Below are 18,482 nucleotides of genomic sequence, written 5' to 3'. Positions count from 1 at the left end.
TATTCATCATCGGTATTTGTCAGTTTATCGTGTACAGATGATGTTTTTTAATTTTATTTACACATTTTTCTTTCCAGGACAAATCATATGAGAAACTTAACGGCCTTGGTGAAGCTCTTCCCAGTCTTCTCTCTGTCAGTCTCTCTGAGGTCGGTGTGTTGTGGTCCTGACAATAACATTAGTGGACAGACTAACAAACTCCGCCAGATCTCTGCGATTTGTGGTCAGTAACTTGCGGCCCGCTGACCAGACCGTAGACTGGCTCACACTCGCGTAAACAAACAAAACATAACACACACATGGTTAAATATGTGAGGACACATGAGACACACACACATGCAAATGTTTACTTTGCATAGTTTCTGTTGTGTTGGAGGGAAGAAATTCTAACACACAGCCATAGTTTCACAGAAGGAAGAATCAGACGGCGCTTTTCCATTCTGTTTTTGTATTTAATACATATGAATTAATTTACATTTGATTAATAGTCCTAGAGCTCTGTTTTGGCCTCGGCTTCTGCCTGCTTCACCTCCTGAAAAACATAAAAGAGCGACAAGTGAAATACAGGAGAGAGTGAATATGTGACACTAGTTTACCACACGTGCATTCATTTAGGACGTCAATGTCACCAACATTGATGCATTATGTGATGGAATTTAGTCTATTATGGTTCTGCTTCACTTCTAGTTTTATCTGTCAGGAATTTTAAATCACTCAGTTTCAGAAGAATATATCATTTTAAAGATTTAACAGAAGAGAGAAAGAGAAAAACACAAAGGGCTAAATGCTGTACTATAAAGCCCCTTGTGGCCAATTTGTGATTTAGGCCGATAAAATAAAATTGACTTGACTTGAACTTCTAAACCACATTTGCCAAGTACAGTCAAAGGTCCAGGGAGGTTACAGTCGCTCTGTCGCAAGCAATACTCCCGTAATCGTGACGGAGCCAGAGAGCAAAGTACAAAACTGCAGCTTTAAGGTTGACATTTTTTTAATGTTTTTGCTGATTTTGGCTGGTTGTTGATAATTGTACAGAATGAGTAAGGGAACCCGAAGAGGGTATTTTAAATAATAACGACAGTTTTTGTCCTCTAAATATGAAATCCTTATCTGTTAATTGCTTTCTTGTCTATGACACCTGCCTTGAACTGCATCACAATCTGATTTATATACTAATTTAAATGCCATCTATTGGCCCTCTACTTTAATATTATTATTATTTTAACTTTATACACTATATGATTTCAGTATTTCTTATGCCATTTTGTTGATATCCTTGTTCTTACTCTGGTCCCAATTGTTGTAGAGCTTCAGACTCTACTGTGTGGTGCAACAGAGGAAATTAGTGCACAAAGTGAGGTTTCCTGTCTTTTGTGTGGCACATATACTTTACAGTGAGGCCAAGAAGTGCTTTTATTCTTGTTGAACATTACTGGTGTGCTCCAACTCACTGCCACTTTCCTTTCACGACAAGTGAACGAGAGCTCCTGTTTAGTTTAATTGTGCTTTTTATTTGAAATCACCAAACTGCAGCTCTTTTTTTTACATTAAATTGTTCCAAATCTTAACCAGCTGTTGCAGCTACAAGGTCATAATATATCTAAACATCAGCAGTGATTATAATGGCCGCTCACCTTCAGTTCCCCTCGTAAGAAGGACTGGCAGAACTCCCGCACTCGCTCAGTGGAGATCTCTCCAGCGGGCAGGAGCCACTTCATGTCAGAGCTACCATCATATATACCAACTCGTGGGAGGTCCTGGGACTTGAGGCCAAAGTAGCCCAGTGACCGGGAGTTGGACGTCACTGCTCCATTAATCAGCACGAACAAGAACTGGAACACAGTTTTTATTACTTCATTTAGACAGAAATGTAACTTCTATTATTTGATTAAAACAAATCACACTGTTGTATTTGAAACTATTGTTTTTTTTTTTAGGTGAAGTCATTTGAATATTCTCACCTTGCCTGTGAATTCAGGGGCCAGGGCTCCCAGTCGCTCCTTCAGCTCAGTGTCTTCTTTACTCCCCTTGTTGGCAAAGAGCAGGAGGTGTGTCTTCACCTCTGAATTGAACAGGCCCACAGCGGTCTGAGGATGGAGAACATATATACAAAGAATGAGGGTTAAGACGGGAGAAGTTATATTCTAACTGGCTAACCGTGATCTCCTTCCCTTCACCTGCTCCAACAGTGACAAGCAGGTCATTTTCAAATCTCATTGTGTTGTTTTCTCTTTGCACTGACGTTTGTGCGACTACTTACTGGATTGTGTCAGCCCTGCAACCTGCCATTCATGTTGGATACATTTATATTCTTGGAATACTCTCTGAATACCAGTGATAGAGAGCAATGAAGTACATTTACACAAGTACTGTTCTTACAATTTTGAGACATGTACTATCATTTCAGAGGGAAATATTGTACTTTCTTTAATGCATCTGACAGTTACTTTTAGAATAAATCTGACTTTTAAAAATGATACAGTTTCAAGAAATAACTACCTAACAGTATATAAACTAGTTATAAACGACTTGAAAAAACCCCCTAAAACTTTGGTAATCATCGACAAATGCTGCTTGGACAGATACATCAGAAATAATAATCTGAAGTATGATATATAATAATATAACACTGACTGAAATTCTGCTGCCAATTGAGTACTTTCACTTTTGATACTTTAATTACATTTAGTTGCTAATAATTCTGTACTTTTCCTGAATGCATGACTTTTACTTGAGTATTTCTACAGTATTGTATTGCTACTTTACTCAAGTAAAATATCTGGATACTTCTCCCACCACTGTGGTGGGAAAATAAGAGTTTGGCAGTGGAGAACATAAAAGGTGTATTTGGAGGCTTATTACTCTTTTTAAAATGTGTATTTGTCTTCAATGAAAACATTCTTAAGTACAGTTTTAGGGGATAAATGACAGGAAATAAACAACAACTATTGACAGACAGAGGCAGGCTGTTGGCTCCAGAAAAAGTGATGACGACGTGAGTTGGACTTACCACTTGGTTGTACTCTGTGATGTATCGAACCTCATTGATGGTGATGAAGTTTACAAGACCGTCAGCTTCTAACTTCTTAGTTGTGGCAATAACGAGGTTCTCCTGGTGGTTATCTGCCTGGATCACATGACACACATCATCAAGTCATAAAACTGATGTAAGCTGTTCGGGACTGTAAAATATGTGTCAGAGGCAAAAAGTTCACAAGTTAGGTAAAAACAGACACTAATTAAACAGACACACATCATTTATTGACAAATTTCATAATCGCTAACATCATTCGTAACACTGAATTAATCCTATCTAACGAAATTATAGTTTACATGCTATTATATGCAGTTTAACCTGCATGGTGCTTTTCACTACCATTGCCTTGGCTTCCTTTGATTTAGTTTAGGTTAAGACTGAACATTCTATAGCTAACGTGTATGACTCATTCTCATTGTTCTCAGGTGGGTAAACTGGTAACTATTCAGTAAAATGTTGTACAATTGAAATGTTTTAATTCATTTACAGCTTGAATAACACTCAGGGCAGCTGAATGAATGAGAAATGCAGTAAAACTTGTTATTTGTACGAATCACCTATTGGTGCAGAATGCATGTGTAAAGAAAAAGTGTTATAACACATGTATTTAAGTTGATTTTGATTTTACTATCGTATTAGACGATTTGATGAATGTATTTTGAGCCATACCTGATGAATATAAAGAGATATGCTTTTTATATAATATATAAATGATAAAAGAGAATACATAAAGCAGAATATATGTAGATGTGGGCTATATGATAATATAATCGTTCAACAAGAGATTGCATGATAATGGTCCTCACATGTCCACGATAACAGAACCATATTTGATTATGAAACGCCTGTTATGAATTTTGCGCTATATTCAATCCCTCTTTTTTTCTCTATCAAAATATGGAAAAAGTAACAACTTGCGTCCGATTTTGTGTTATTGTGGTTTTATAAATGTAATTTGTGGTGTTGTTAGATTGCTGCTAGACCACCCCATTAATAAAGAAATCTCCACTTTTATCTTAAAACTTACCATCCAACAGAAAACATAAGTCTGTTGATTAATCACATTTATTGACCTCAGCATGCTTTTGTGTGAAATAGCGCTTACTGCCAGTACATTGTGGCCACTTATGGGTACGGCAACATATGCGTCCTCAGTCCATAGATATTTATATTTATGTTTATCTCTTCGGCTATTTTTGGACAATAATCTTGTTTATCGTTGTTGTTTTTTTTTAAAGCAATATTGTCAATAGGGCAATGTCAATATTGCCCCACCCTACCTATAGGCCTACGCTAACCTGTGTGACTCCTTGTCAGTGTTCTCAGCCGTCCTCAGGTCCCAACCCTGAGACCGGATAACATTTCCCATTGAAAAAGATGCGTCATGGTGCAGAATACCTTTCTAAAAAGGGTGATGGTGTCTGAGGAGAGACTGTAGTCCGCCAGCACCTCTTTCTCCGTGCAGATGGCTACAGGGACTGAGTCAACTCGCTTTGCAGCTGAAACAAGTTCCTGATAGCCGAGACTTTCCTCTCCCTGGGACATGAGAGAAAAACAGAGTTACATCTCACCTTCATCAATCATTCTTTTGTTTTTCCTTCATTATTGCACACTATGTAGTGATTTTAATAACATTTCTTGTTGTTTTCCGTGACATTTGTGGATTACTACACATCTATCGTATTTCTTGCACAACCTGCTTTAGAATCACATTCCTTAATCCACAGGTAGGGAGTAAAATGAATCTTTCAAATCCTAGGCAAGCACTTTGAGACGCCCTGAGAAGGGAAGTTATGCTTAAATGCGGTATCAAATGAACTATTTCCATTTTGTGCTACTTTATACTTCTACTCCATTACTTTTTAGAGGAAAATGTTTTATTTTAACTGGAAGTCAGCCAAGGCGGCAATAGGAGCTTTAACAAACTATCATTATCTGCGGAACTTTGTTCCGATAGTGGTCGATGGCTGCCTATAGCTTCCAAAAACTGGCTCCTGTAACCATCCTTTTTCCATCAAGAATATGTAAAGAAACAAAGGAATATACCGGAAAGAGAGAGAGAGATGAGGTCTGACTCAAAGGAAGGTGAATCATGTCTATTCTGAGCTAGTGCATGAGCTCTGGCAATCCATTTTATCATTTTGCAGCCTGTAATATGTGTTCAATCCCAGTGAGTCACAGCACCAATATTTTGGTCTATTTTTGCCTTCAGCATCACGGTCCAGCTATGCTCTCTCTTCCATTCTCCTCTCATGAAACTTCTCCCTGCGTTTGTTTATGAGAGGGTCAATGAAACCAATCCCACAAGTCCTCAGATACGTATGTATTTCCTGTCGAGTGGCCCGCCATCTTCCCCCGCACACAGAGTCTGGCCAAAGGGCTCGCCTCTGTGGGACGGCTAGCCACTCTCTGTCCTCAAAGCACCAGCGCTGCCAAAGGTGTGGCCACAGGAAATTCTTATTCTTCTTCCAAAATCTATTCGTGACAACGGCATCAAAAACACCAGGGTGCAAACAAATGCTGTATTTTTGGAGCCCCTCACAGTCTCACTCTCAGCTAATTGGTCTGATCATGTGTGGTTCGCTGCGTGCATGATAGCATAATAAACTAAGCCGTAAAAACAGCCCCCCTGTGGGCTTGTTTAAAAGATGTATAAAAGCTGATTTGAGCCCATGGTTGAGACTTTTTTTTCTCTAAATGGAATTTTCATGTCTGACCTCCAGGAATCCGATGACCACCACTTCAGCAGAGTCGATGAAGGCCTCAGCAGCTTTGGTGTCAGTCAGTCTGGGAAGGGCACTGTCTGAGACAGAAAGACACAAGATACACAATACAGCATAATTTGCGCCTTACAGTCCCAGTCCTTGTTGTCTCGACAGTGTTATGAGTCTACAGCCATGCTAGCGGCTCAGTGATGCTGTACTTAGATACAGATGAATGTCTTTACCAAATTTCATGACAATCTATCCAATATTCTTTCATTCAAAACCCCAAATGTGAACCTCACAGTGTTGCTGAAGGAAAAGTCGGGAGATCACCACAGTAGGATTCATTGTCTGGGAACTATGAATATCTAGACATTATTATGTTGCAATGCATCGAGCAGATGTTTAGATATTTCACTAGATAAGAGTGTCAGGGGATCATCAAAGTCAGTAAGATGCATCATCTGGTGACCATGAATGTCTGTTCATGGCAATCCATCCGATATGTCCACCTCATGGTAGAGGTAAAGGCAGGGGATCACCAACATGAGAAGGATTCATCCTTCGTGGACTATCAATCTTTCACAAATCTTACACAATTGGTAAAAATGGGATGGTTTAGTGGAAGTTGTGAAAGACAAAGTCTACAAACTGTGTAGTTACAACACTTTGAGGTACGTTTGATTTTTCCGCACTGAAAGCAGAGAAAATAACTCCTAGAAGACGATCAAGAAGACTCGTTATACTTAAATCAATTTACCTTTCTCTGTGGCAATGACAGAAGACACCAGGAGGCAGAAAAACAGAGTGATCAGCATGTTTCAACTGATTCAGCTGACAGAGTGGCAGGAAAAGAGAACACAGCAAGGAATGTCCTGGAGACTCTGTAGCTGTTTGACTTCGTACGAGGAGTTGTGTCACCTCTGCTCTGTGTCCGACAGTGGCCACATGGCAGCCGGCTGTGGCTGCTGCAACCTCTCTGGGATGTGATTGGAGCCTTTCATGAGAACCAGCCAGGTGTTCTTGATAAGTGGGCAGGCTGGGACATTAGACTACGTGTCACCATGCGACAGGGGACAGGTGAGAGTGTGTGTACAGTGTGGTGTGGGGGCAATATGGGGTTGAGGACAATAATGGTCCCATTGGTCCAGCTGACCTTTGCTTTTGAGACACATCGCACACCTTTTCTTGTGGCTCATTAGTAGCATCTTCTGAGCAACTTTGCTGTCAAAATGTCTTGTGCTGCAGTGTGCTACATTAATCGGTTGTGAGTGTGAGGCTTTGCTGACATTGCAGCCTGGTTAATACTCAGGCTGCAGATTTCGAGTGAGGAGGCCGATGTGACCCGTGATTAACTAGGCTGCATTCTGGTGCATTCACCACAGGAGGGACACAGCTCCCAGCCATCCTTACTTATTGGTATTCGGAGATGCAATCTCACTATTTTCTTTATGAATAGCTGTTATTATAAGAAATCGAGGTGTGAATCTAGATGTTATACTCTTGATTTTCTTCTTTTTGTTACCTTTTTAACATATTTTACCTTGCTGTTTTAAAATATTGCAAATCCTCTTTGAGTACATTGAAAAGTGTGCAATATAAAACAGATTTATTATGCATTTATAGAAATACTTTGAAAATGAAAGGTATTTATTTCCAACATTCAGTAAGTGCAAATTAATATATGTAAAGAATTCTCAGTAAATATCTCAAAACAATCTATGTGAGAAAAAGATTTGAACAAATCAACTGAATAACTTCTAAATAATGTCTAAATGTGACATTTCAATATTTATTAATACTAGATTTTTAAACTATTAGTGTGTTCAAATTATAATAGAGGAGCAACTATTAAAATCTGAAACTGTCACCCAAGACGAACAATAAAACATTTTCTTACGTAACTTAGAGAGACAGAAAAGCCCACAAACTACCACAAACCACCATGTGTTGATGTTAAAACTAAAACTAAAAGCCTCTGAAATGCAGATTTATTCATAACGGCACCAATGATATTATTAAACTAAATTCCAGAACAATAATTTATATGAAGTTTGATGTTTTACATGATGATTTTAACATTTTTCCCATTGACAGAGGAACCTGCTAAAAATGTTCTGGCGAGGTATAGTTTGGTCGACCACAGAGCAGAAAAAACGTCTGGATGCACAAAATACAAGGAACTCTTCAGGACAAAATGGTCTGAACCCTGTAAACTTTTTCTTGTGCCTCAATAAAATCCAAATACTCTGCATACAAATCTAAAATTATTGAAGATAAAAAACGTTATTCTGATTGTAAAAAACACACAAAAATAGCCTCCTAAAGCTATTTAGTGAGGACAATAATGACAAAAAAACAACTGTAGTCGGGGAATTAGAGACTCATTACTTGTATATTATCACAACACCAACAAACGTCTTCTCAGATTAAAAAAACAATAACACAGGGTCTCGCCTTACTGTCAGGTCTGGGGTGGGACGTTTGTTCACATGGGGCTTAAGGGCAACAGGGCAACACTAATACTGCAAATAGGTCAACAGCTCACGCCATAGGCTTATGACTTCTGATGTATGTACAGGTGACGTGATAGTGACATGCAACTCTTCTCAGGCAAAGACCAAATAAAGCTTCTTACAAACACTTATTCTCTCTCATGAGCGTGACAGCACAGTGAAAGGTGACGATTTAGATCACAGCCCACAAATGACTGTGTATTATTTAGTGTATACAAGTCAGTGGTGGGCCGTCAGGGCCAGCAAGGCCTTCTCTGCTGCCCTAGACACAATCACAAAGTTATAGCTATTTTATTATAGTTATTTATTATATAACTGTTTTGTGACTTTTATCAACATACTATACTATGACGTATTTATGATGTTTGTTGATGATGAAAATGCCTTTTTATGACTTTTTGACACATTATTTTTTGTGTATTTTTAAATACTATACCACCACTTTTTTATTACTTTTTTCAACATACTACAATGACATATTATGATTTCTTTGAATACCATATTTTGACTTTATGACTTTTTTAGTAAGACTTCATTATGAATTCTGCGATATAACTATGATTTTTTCATTAAATACGATACATTATGATTTTTACTATACCATGCCTCTTTTAAGAATTCTTTTACTATACTTTGACTTTTTAGGACTTTTTTGGACACAATATACTGTGACTTATTTTTTTCAACGTGCTGTATTAAGACATTTTCATGATTTGTTTTCTATACTATTCAGTTACTTTTTATAATTTCTTTGGACATACTAGACAATCTATGATTTATTTTACAAACTATAACTTGACTTTATGACTTCTTTCAGCATACTATACTATGTTTATTTTAATAACTTATTTTCAACATACTATATTTTTTATTTTTGGCAAACTTTTTTATTTTCTTTACACCAGAATTAAAAAAAAAATGTTTATATCATACTCTACTGTTAATTACCCTCTTATTTCAAGATAAAATAATACATCAGCTAGCAAAACACCCTGAATGTGTGCATGTGTCTTTAGCATTCCACTTTAGGGTCAACAGGGTAGTCTTGGCTGATAACACTCACACAGGGTATCTCTCTGCACTTATCCCAATCATATTACAGCCTCTTAGCTGCCAGCTGGTCAAACCTCAGAGTCAAGAATTGAACCTTCTTGTCCGAGCAAACAACAAAGTGGAGAGAAAACCTCTGACTAGTGCCAGACAGGCGTCACCTGAAGTATTCTGGGTTCTGCAATGAGCCTTCTGTGGAGCCATCAGAGTTGTTTTTCTATATTTAGTTTTGTCTGTGTTGCTATGTATGTACTAAACTAACTTTTAGCTACTTATCTTTAACTACGTATTTGCTATACATGTGCAGTATTTCTCAAAGAAAAGATACAGCAGACAATTCTATACATACACTATATATACTATATAATTGTCCATGGCTCAGGACAATTCGCAAAATGAAATACCAGAGCAGCTTCCAATTACTTCTGACAGGCAGAATACATCTTCAATGTACGGTATCATAAAGAAGAAACTGAAAGTAGAGGGGATTAGAGGAAATTAGGACACAAAACAAGGTACACACAGTGAGATTTAGTCAAGATGATTACTGTGCTTAATGTGCTTTCTGTGACTTTGCAAAGTGTAATCCTACAGCCAGCGTGCAAAAATAGACACCACACAGTCTTAATAAGCTAAATCAAAAAAAGCAGATTAACAAGAAAATGGGGGTTGAATTCAAATTTTCTGTCAAATAATATAAATAGTGAAGATTTAGCGCCAAAATCGGATACTATAACAAAATCACAGAGACTGTCTTTCATCTTTGACCACCCTCAGACGTGTCTTTGCATGTCAAATCAGCACTTGTTCACCTGTCAGTGTTGTCTCTCTTTATCCCGAGTCCATTTCATGAGGTGAGGGATTAAGAGCCGAGTGGTGTTCTGTTCTGTATAAGTGATTAATCTCAGGGCTTCCCTGATCTTACATCACATGCTGAAAGATCTTCGAACCAGTGGTGTCAGGACACATGTTTGTTTGCAAATAAGTTGAAAATATATCCCAATCTTTAGTATTTTACAAATACTGCTGGGCTCTGTGTCATAGGGCTGCTGTTAAGCATCATGTAATATTTGAAAATTGCTGTTTTCAAGTCTTTACATGGCAGTAAATAAACTGCGACTTGGAATTAAAATCGAAATATTCCATACCATCAGACATCTAGACGTATTATTGTTAAATGTAGGAGTTGAAGTGGTGGAAGAAGTATTTGGATCATTTACTAAAGCAAAAGTAGAAATACCATAGTCTGAAAATACTCCATTACAAGTAAGTGTTGAAGGAAAAATGTTACTAAAGTAAAGGTACAGAAGTATTACAAGCAATATGTACTTAAAGTATCACAAATAAAGCTGCGATGAAGAACATTGATATCATTGTTGTTTCTTTCACAATTACACATAAATATATGAGTATTTTAATGTTGTAGTTGGTCAATGTGGAGACAATTGTAGATACTGTGTATACTCCGTAGATTAGTAGTATAATACTGCATCATATCATATAAGCATATCATGTGTTTTTAATGTAAAAGCTAGCTAGTAGCTATAAGGGTCAAATTAATGTAGTGGAGTAAAAAGTACAATATTTCTCTCTGAATTGTAGTGAGGTAGAAGTATAAAGTAGCAGAAAATGCTCAATAATCATAAATAATCATTAATACAAAGGACATTGTTTTACACCTGCGGTTATTTTTTATTTTCAACAAAAAAAAAAGTAGTTACTTGTACTGTAATACAATTGTAGAATCTGATGCTGAGGGGTAAAGTGTGCTGTGCTGTGACAGACTGACTGACAGATATCTACTGAGAGATCTACAGTAACTTGAAGTACACCTGTACTGTATTTATATCTCGCTTTGCTTTATCTCGTCTATTCGAGGCTGAGCTGGTACAGAAAAGGACAGCGCTGAGTCGGCACATGAAACAATCGCACACCATCTGATGGGATTAGCCACTTGGAGGACTTTAAAAAGGGGACCGACGGACGGAGAGAGACAACCACAAGTAAGAAACAAGCGAGACAGCATCAGAAAAACACTTTAACTCCAACAGAAGGTGAGTTGAAACTGCAATTTTCTCAGCTCTGCTACAGCTTTGATAACATGTAATGCTTCACAGAAGAAGAGGACAGGCAGAGTGACGTCTTTATAGCTGTTTTTCCTGAGTATTATGGCTGAAAAGGAGCTGAAATGAGATCTGATGTTTTTACTGGGACTTCAAAAGGAACAGTTCTTTGTGCCGGCCTTCTTGTTGGCACTGCTAGAAGCCCGGTCTCTATTTCTTTGTAATGTCCTCTTTTCACTCGATGGATTTGGATGAACAAAGTTTTGAACGCTGGTTGCACTTTCTTTGTCAATGTTTAATGTATCTATGCTTTGATGTTATGTCCGTTATTTTAACAAGCTTGATTTTTGATTGTTACTGTAATGACACCGCTATGAAGGAGAGATTATCAGTTGACGGATGTCATATATTTTGTTCTTTTTCTTTTTCAGTAAATAACCAAAATGGCAGACGTAGCACTTCCTGCCGACAGGAGGGCACCTCCCAAATTCAAGCAGAGGACTAATCGTACCTTCAAGAGCAAGGCGCCTAAACCCGGCCAGAAGGGGTGAGATGGATTTAAGATTGCACACAAACAAAATAATACACAAGTGTTTACTTTAATTGTCACTTCAGTCCTATACTTTCAAGTACGAACTTGTATCTCTCAGTTTGTACTGATCAGATCTTCTTTGTCTCATGCGCTCAGATTCGGAGACGACATCCCCGGCATGGAGGGCCTGGGCACAGACATCACGGTGGTTTGCCCATGGGAAGCCTTCGGGGACATGGAGCTCGGCGACCTGGCCAAATATGGAATTGTTTAGCCCTCTGGCCTCTGCCTTTAACCGTATTGCCACAACTGTCCCTCATGTATTCCAACTTTTGACTGTGCAGCTAAAAATCTTGTACTTGTTCCATAGAGAGGAGGCAGATATTGATTAATAAAAGGTTTGACCTGGGGAAAAAAATAGATGTCCAGCACTTTCTCTTGTCTCATGCACTTTCTCTGCCCTTGCCTTAAAAAGGAAATACTCAAGTAAAGTAGAAGTATCTTAGCCTGATGCTATGTGAAGCATATTAAAGTGAATATTTAATAAACGTAATCAACAGAGATTTGGACAATTTATTAAATTGTAAAACATACTGTTAATATGCTCACCTCAAAGCCACCTCACCCCAGGCAGACACCAGTAATTTATCTCACTGATCATCGAAAACACACTGAATTCAAACTTGGAAGTGTTGAAAATGGGTGTTACAGTCATACCTAGAGGTCCAGCATGTAGGATTTAGTGGCATCGAGTGGTGAAGTTGTAGATTGCAACCAACTGAATACCCCTTCGCTCACCCCTCCCTTTCCAAGCGTGTTGGAGAACCTCTCTCTCTCTCTCTCTCTCTCTCTCTCTCTCTCTCTCTCTCTCTCACACACACACAATACAATAATTAGTAGCTCCATGGCAACATTTCTGTTGGTGCCAATGTCTGTGTGTGTGAGTGTGTGTATGTCCTCCAGACATCAATGTGCATTCGTGTCACTGCACCAATTAGCTGTTTGAGCCTCTAAACAGCGAGCAGTCAAAGGGACAGTGCCTCATGAAATGTGGTATGAATAGCAACCATCAGTTCAAAACCTTTGGTTACTTCATTAGCAGGGACCTTGGGGGGAGACATGGGGGAGGGGGGGGGGATCAAAGGAAGAACAATTATTACAAGATCGGAAGAGGAAAGTTAAATGTGAGGTATTCCACCAGACTGCTGAGCTTCACATCACCGAAGGCTTCTCGTGGATTAATCTCTGGGATTCATGGACCAGATCAGAATAGTCCAAGAAGTTTCTGTAGAGCAGTGGTTCTTAACCTTTTGGGGGGGGGGGGGGCTGGCAAGGAGATATCAAAGCAACGTCTCCTTGCGGTGGAGTGGTTTTTCAACTCATGTTTGCCAAATTTACGCCACATTGCTTTAGGCACTCAGCGTTTGTCTACTCACTGTTTACAAGCTCAATCAGCTAATTGGTGCAGGGGGAGGACGCATTCAGGGACAAGCGGTCTGAGAGCTGAACAGGGAAGGAGCAGAAAACCTCATGGCCTGGGAGCCGGGAAAACCAGCAAGAACAGCTGTCGGCTGGTCCGCCGACTGGGAAAAGAGAACAAGAGGTCGAATCATCTCTTGTTAAATAGTTTCTTACTTCTTTATTAAACTTCTTAAAAAGAATAGATTTCTGTAAAAGCAGATCAATTGATGTCTATTGGCATGTGGTCCTCTCTGTCAAACCTCTCTCTTCCATCTACGTGTGGAAAAAAATAAAAGCCTTTGGTTGCCATGGCAACAAGAGCTTCATTCATCTTCTTGTCAACCTCTGTGCTTGAAGCTGGATTTATTTTTACAATTTCAATGACTAACATTAAATTTGGGGCAGCTAAAAACGGGCCACAGCAGTGTCAGTAAGTGAGTTATTAAGCCCAGATTATTGTATTAAATAATTCTCTGAAGCCAAAAAAAAACAGTTAAAAATTTGCCAAGTATTTGGCATCAAGTGTGATATGTTTAAACTGTTTTAAACATCGGAGAAGCATGTGGTGCTAATAATAGGAACAACACAGAGACTGTTCTATGGAAAACATTAACATTTAATGTTGTGTTCATGGAATTGTTCCTTTCTACTGACAAAGTACATCAATTATTTATTTCACAAAGGAGGGAAAGGAATTATTGACTTCATCATAAAAAGATATGTTTATTTGAGATAATACACAAAATAAACATCTGTGCATGTTGAATCCGCAGCTTTGAGGAGACGAGGTGGAAGAGGAGAAAGAAAATGGCCAGGGATATCACAATAACAGATATCAAACCCTCTTTTATATTTCAACATTATTTATTTATTTATATATATATATATATATATATATATATATATATATATATATATATATATCCTTTTCTTTCCTCTGTGGAAAGTAGAAGCTCAGGTTTAGAGCTGCTGACTCTTGCACAGTCAAAAGTTGGAATACATGAGGGACAGTTGTGGCAATACGGTTAAAGGCAGAGGCCAGAGGGCTAAACAACTCCATATTTGGCCAGGTCGCCGAGCTCCATGTCCCCGAAGGCTTCCCATGGGCAAACCACTGTGATGTCTGTGCCCAGGCCCTCCATGCCGGGGATGTCGTCTCCGAATCTGAGCGCATGAGACAAAGAAGATCTGATCAGTACAAACTGAGAGAAGTTTTGTATGAAAGTAAAGGACTAAAATGGCAAATGAAGAAAATACTTATTTATTGTGTATGTGTGTGTGAGATCTTAAATCCATGTCACCCCTTCTGGCCGGGTTTAGGCGCCTTGCTCTTGAAGGTGCGCATGGCCCTCCGCTTGAATTTGGGAGGTGCCTTCTTGTCGACGGGGACTGCAACAGCTGCGTCTGACATTTTGATTATTTACTGAAAAAGAACAAAATATATGAGATCCATGACACTCAGTGTTCATAAACCTTTGGTTTGCCACTGCTTTGTCCTAAATTAAACCTAGGACAAATTAATTAATATCTTGCACTGCACCCATTTCTATTCAATTTCGTTTCACTCTTTTGAAACCCTATTTAAATGTGTAAATTCATATTGCCTTGTGTTTATTTGACATCTTGTCTCAATGCCTTTCTTTAGTATTAAGTACAGCACTGTGAATAGCCTAGCTGTTAAAAGGTGCAACACAAATAAACATGCTTTGCTTCTGCATATTCCTCTGCTACTGACAGCCAGTAATCTCCCCTTTATAGAGGTGTTATTACAGTAAAATCAAAAATCAATAGCTCGTCAAAGCATAATACATAATGCATTGATAAAGAAAGTACAACCAGCATTCAAAACTCCTCCATCGAGTAAAAAGAGGACATTATATGGAAATAGAGACTGGGCTTTCTGTAGCAACAAGAAGTCCGGCACAAAGAACTATTCCTATTGAAGTTTTCCTAGTGAAGTAACAATCTCAGATCTCATTTCAGCTCCTTTTCAGCCATAATACTCAGGAAAAAAAGCTATAAAGACCTCACTCTGTCTGTCCTTTTCTTCTCTGAAGCATTACATGTTATCAAATCTGTAGCAGAGCTGAGAAAATTGCAGTTTCAACTCACCTTCTGTTGAAGTCAAAGTGTTTTTCTGATGCTGTCTCGCTTGTTTCTTACTTGTGGTTTTCTCTCTCCGTCCGATGGTCCCTTTTTAAAGTCCTCCAAGTGGCTAATCCCATCAGATGGTGTGCGATTGTTTTATTTGCCAACTTGGCTCCGTTCTCATCTGTACCAGCTCAGCCTCGAAAAGATGAGATATAAATACAGCCAGGTGTACTCCAAGTTACTGTAGATCTCAACGTGTGAATAAAGTGAATTATTGTGTCATTAATTGGCAGGAGTGAGTGACAGTAATTAACACGACTATCAAGTTGAAGTTATTGTCTGACACATTCCCTCACAAGCTATACCCCTATTTGACCCCTCAGCATCAGATTCTACAATTGTATTGTAGTACGTGTAACTTCTCATTTTAGTTTAGAAACAGGAGTCATTTATTTAATGTGTATGAAAAACAACTGCAGGTGTAAAACAATGTCCTTTGTTTTTACAATATGTCTATAACGAGCAGCATAAAGGCTTTTCAACCCGCTTAGTGATAAAAGGCTACAAAAAAAGGTGTCAGATGCAGTAAAGTGATGAAATATTTTATGCTGAATGTGCCAAAATACAAGAACTCAATAACTTGAATAACACAAAAAGATGTGAACCAGCAGCTGCTCTGATGGATTTTTTAAATTATAAATTCCTACTTTTTTTGCATTTGACAGCTCCCTCCCTTTGGCTTTTGTTGTATGTAGCATATTTAGCACTCTTTTTGTGATACTTTAAGTACATTTTGCTGATAATACTTTTGTCCTTTTGCTTTAGTAAAATTTTGAATTCAAGAATTTTAATTTTAATGGAAACGTTTTTAGACTATGGTATGCCATCCATCCATCCATTTTCCTCCGCTTATCCGGGGTCGGGTCGCGGTGGCAGCAGGCCAAGCAGGCTGACCCAGACTTCCCTCTCACCGGCAACATGTTCCAGCTCATACTGGGGGATCCCGAGGCGTTCCCACGTCAGCTGGGAGATATAATCCCTCCAGCGTGTTCTGGGTCTTCCCCGGGGCCTCCTCCCAGTTGGACGTGCCTGGAAAACCTCCAGTGGGAGGCGTCCAGGAGGCATCCTAATTAGATGCCCGAACCACCTAAGCTGAGTCCTTTCGACGCGAAGGATGAGGTTTTTAAATGAGTTTCCTCCGTAGGGTGGCCGGGCTCAGCCTTAGAGATAGGGTAAGGAGCTCGGTCATCAAGGAGGGAACTTGGAGTCGACTATGGTATGATGGTGGAATATGTCGTTTTTAGTTTCCAGTTATTCAGTTCATTTACTCCCATGTTGAAAACAGCAATTTCCAAATATTCCATAAATCTCCAAAGCAGTTCTGGTCATATAAAGACACAGAGCCCAGCAGTAATTGTAAAATACTGGGATGTATTTTAACCTTATTTTGTAAACAAACATGTTCACTGACGCAACTGATACGATGGATGGAGCATGTGATGTAAGACCAGGGAAGCCCTGAGCCATGAGATCAATCCCCCATGACAGAAAAAGAACAGCTCTTAATCCTTCACCTCATGGCACGGACTCAGGTTAAAGAGAGACGATACTCACACAGTATCTGACAACTGAACACGTATTAATGTGACATGAAGACACGTGTGAGGGTGGTCAAACATAAAAGACTCACTCCATGATTTTGTTAGAGCGTCCAATTTAGCCACTAAATCTTCACTGTTTATATTATTTGATAGAGAAAATATAAATTTAAAGTACATTTTCTAGCTTTATCACCTTTTTTTAATAAGCTGATGAAGACTGTGAGATGTGGTTGAAAGCTCTGGAGTAGTAAACAGACCATTGAGTTAAGATTCTTCTGTCAAATAATTTTTTGCAAAGGTCAAGAACGAGCTTTAATAATACACCGTTTCCCTTTGAGCTCAATTTATTGTTGTTGTAGAATAATAATTTAGATCATTTTTTTTTTTTTAAATGCACTAATTCAAAAAATAAGATTGACATATTCAGAATCAGGTCCCAAAACAACTCGCATCGTACAATAAATTGAATTGAGTTTTTCTCGGAGATGCTCCACTATGCACACTGTTGAGCCCCCTCCTTAATCTGATAGAGCGGAGGGGACAGAAATATATCAGGGGGATTAGCATCAGGTAGTATATAAGACGATACCAGGGTTAAAGAGCAGAAAGACATAAACTAACCAGAGAGACATCGGCCTGAAGCCAACAAAGAAACAGGTAAGACCAAACTTTGATCTTGTCTCAGCTGCCATGTTGGCTAACTTTTAAAACTGCTGTAATGAGTAAGGTTAGACCATGAAGAAGAGTGCAGAAAGGTGCTGCAAAAGCGTGAGATCAGAGTGAGGTACACTTGTCACGGATGTGAAGTTATATTTTAGACAACGGAATCTGTTCTTGGGATGTGCTATTGTTGCTGATCAATTTTGGAAAAAGCCTCGGATGTCTCTAAGAAGCCAAAACCTTTTTTATACAAATGAAAAACCAGATTATTTTTTTTTTGTCGTTTTGTCCACTTTACAACTTTATATTATGTGCACTTTGCATTCTTTTGTTTTATACATTTTCTTGGTCTCTTTTATATTTCTACCTTCTGTAAGGTATTATATAAGTTAAATTGACTTTACTTAACTACTTTCTTTTGACATTACTGAGGCCCTGCAATATCTCATCAGAAGTGATTCCTTTTTATTCTGCAGGTTTAAGACACACAAGACTAGATTTGAGAAGGAAAAAATTATTACCAGAAACTTATTTACTTACAAAGCCTGATTTCACTTCAGACAATTTGATTGAATTTAATGGAAAATCTTAAGTGGAGAATGACCTTTGATTGTCGTCATTTTCAGCTCGACTTGTTCAAATATTAACGGCAGGACGTCTTTTCCAAATTTCTGTTCATCTGTCCTAAGGACGATTGATTATGTATGTGCAAAAGATTGAGAATATATATATATATATATTTTTTTTTTCATTTTAGGTCTTTCTT

At 38.4% G+C, this 18,482-nt stretch overlaps 3 protein-coding genes across 3 annotated transcripts; 1 reads left to right on the top strand and 2 right to left on the bottom strand.

The window, feature by feature from the left end:
• Positions 1 to 450: 450 nt before the first annotated feature.
• On the bottom strand, positions 451 to 6,662 carry erp27 (endoplasmic reticulum protein 27). Its single transcript, XM_031871830.1, has 7 exons — positions 6,503 to 6,662; positions 5,755 to 5,840; positions 4,436 to 4,573; positions 3,011 to 3,127; positions 1,962 to 2,087; positions 1,635 to 1,832; positions 451 to 532 (listed from the first exon to the last, which is right to left on the bottom strand). Exons 1-7 carry the CDS (start codon positions 6,558 to 6,560, stop codon positions 491 to 493), a joined length of 765 nt encoding a protein of 254 aa, XP_031727690.1. The 5' UTR covers positions 6,561 to 6,662; the 3' UTR covers positions 451 to 490.
• Positions 6,663 to 11,280: 4,618 nt separating this feature from the next.
• Positions 11,281 to 12,309, top strand: LOC116396974 (retinal cone rhodopsin-sensitive cGMP 3',5'-cyclic phosphodiesterase subunit gamma-like). Its single transcript, XM_031872035.1, has 3 exons — positions 11,281 to 11,362; positions 11,803 to 11,918; positions 12,060 to 12,309. The coding sequence occupies exons 2-3, from the start codon at positions 11,815 to 11,817 to the stop codon at positions 12,175 to 12,177; spliced, it is 222 nt and encodes a 73-aa protein (XP_031727895.1). The 5' UTR covers positions 11,281 to 11,362; positions 11,803 to 11,814; the 3' UTR covers positions 12,178 to 12,309.
• A 2,009-nt stretch (positions 12,310 to 14,318) lies between these two features.
• Positions 14,319 to 15,546, bottom strand: LOC116396977 (retinal cone rhodopsin-sensitive cGMP 3',5'-cyclic phosphodiesterase subunit gamma-like). The gene is made up of 3 exons (XM_031872038.1): positions 15,477 to 15,546; positions 14,666 to 14,787; positions 14,319 to 14,528 (listed from the first exon to the last, which is right to left on the bottom strand). Exons 2-3 carry the CDS (start codon positions 14,773 to 14,775, stop codon positions 14,411 to 14,413), a joined length of 228 nt encoding a protein of 75 aa, XP_031727898.1. The 5' UTR covers positions 14,776 to 14,787; positions 15,477 to 15,546; the 3' UTR covers positions 14,319 to 14,410.
• Between the last annotated feature and the right edge of the window lie 2,936 nt (positions 15,547 to 18,482).

This window comes from Anarrhichthys ocellatus, unplaced genomic scaffold (assembly GCF_004355925.1).
Source record: "Anarrhichthys ocellatus isolate YVR2014 unplaced genomic scaffold, GSC_Weel_1.0 scaffold61, whole genome shotgun sequence".
Lineage (NCBI taxonomy): Eukaryota > Metazoa > Chordata > Actinopteri > Perciformes > Anarhichadidae > Anarrhichthys > Anarrhichthys ocellatus.
The sequence above is the reverse complement of the archived record's forward strand: the minus strand, read 5'-3'. Positions and strand labels throughout refer to the sequence as shown.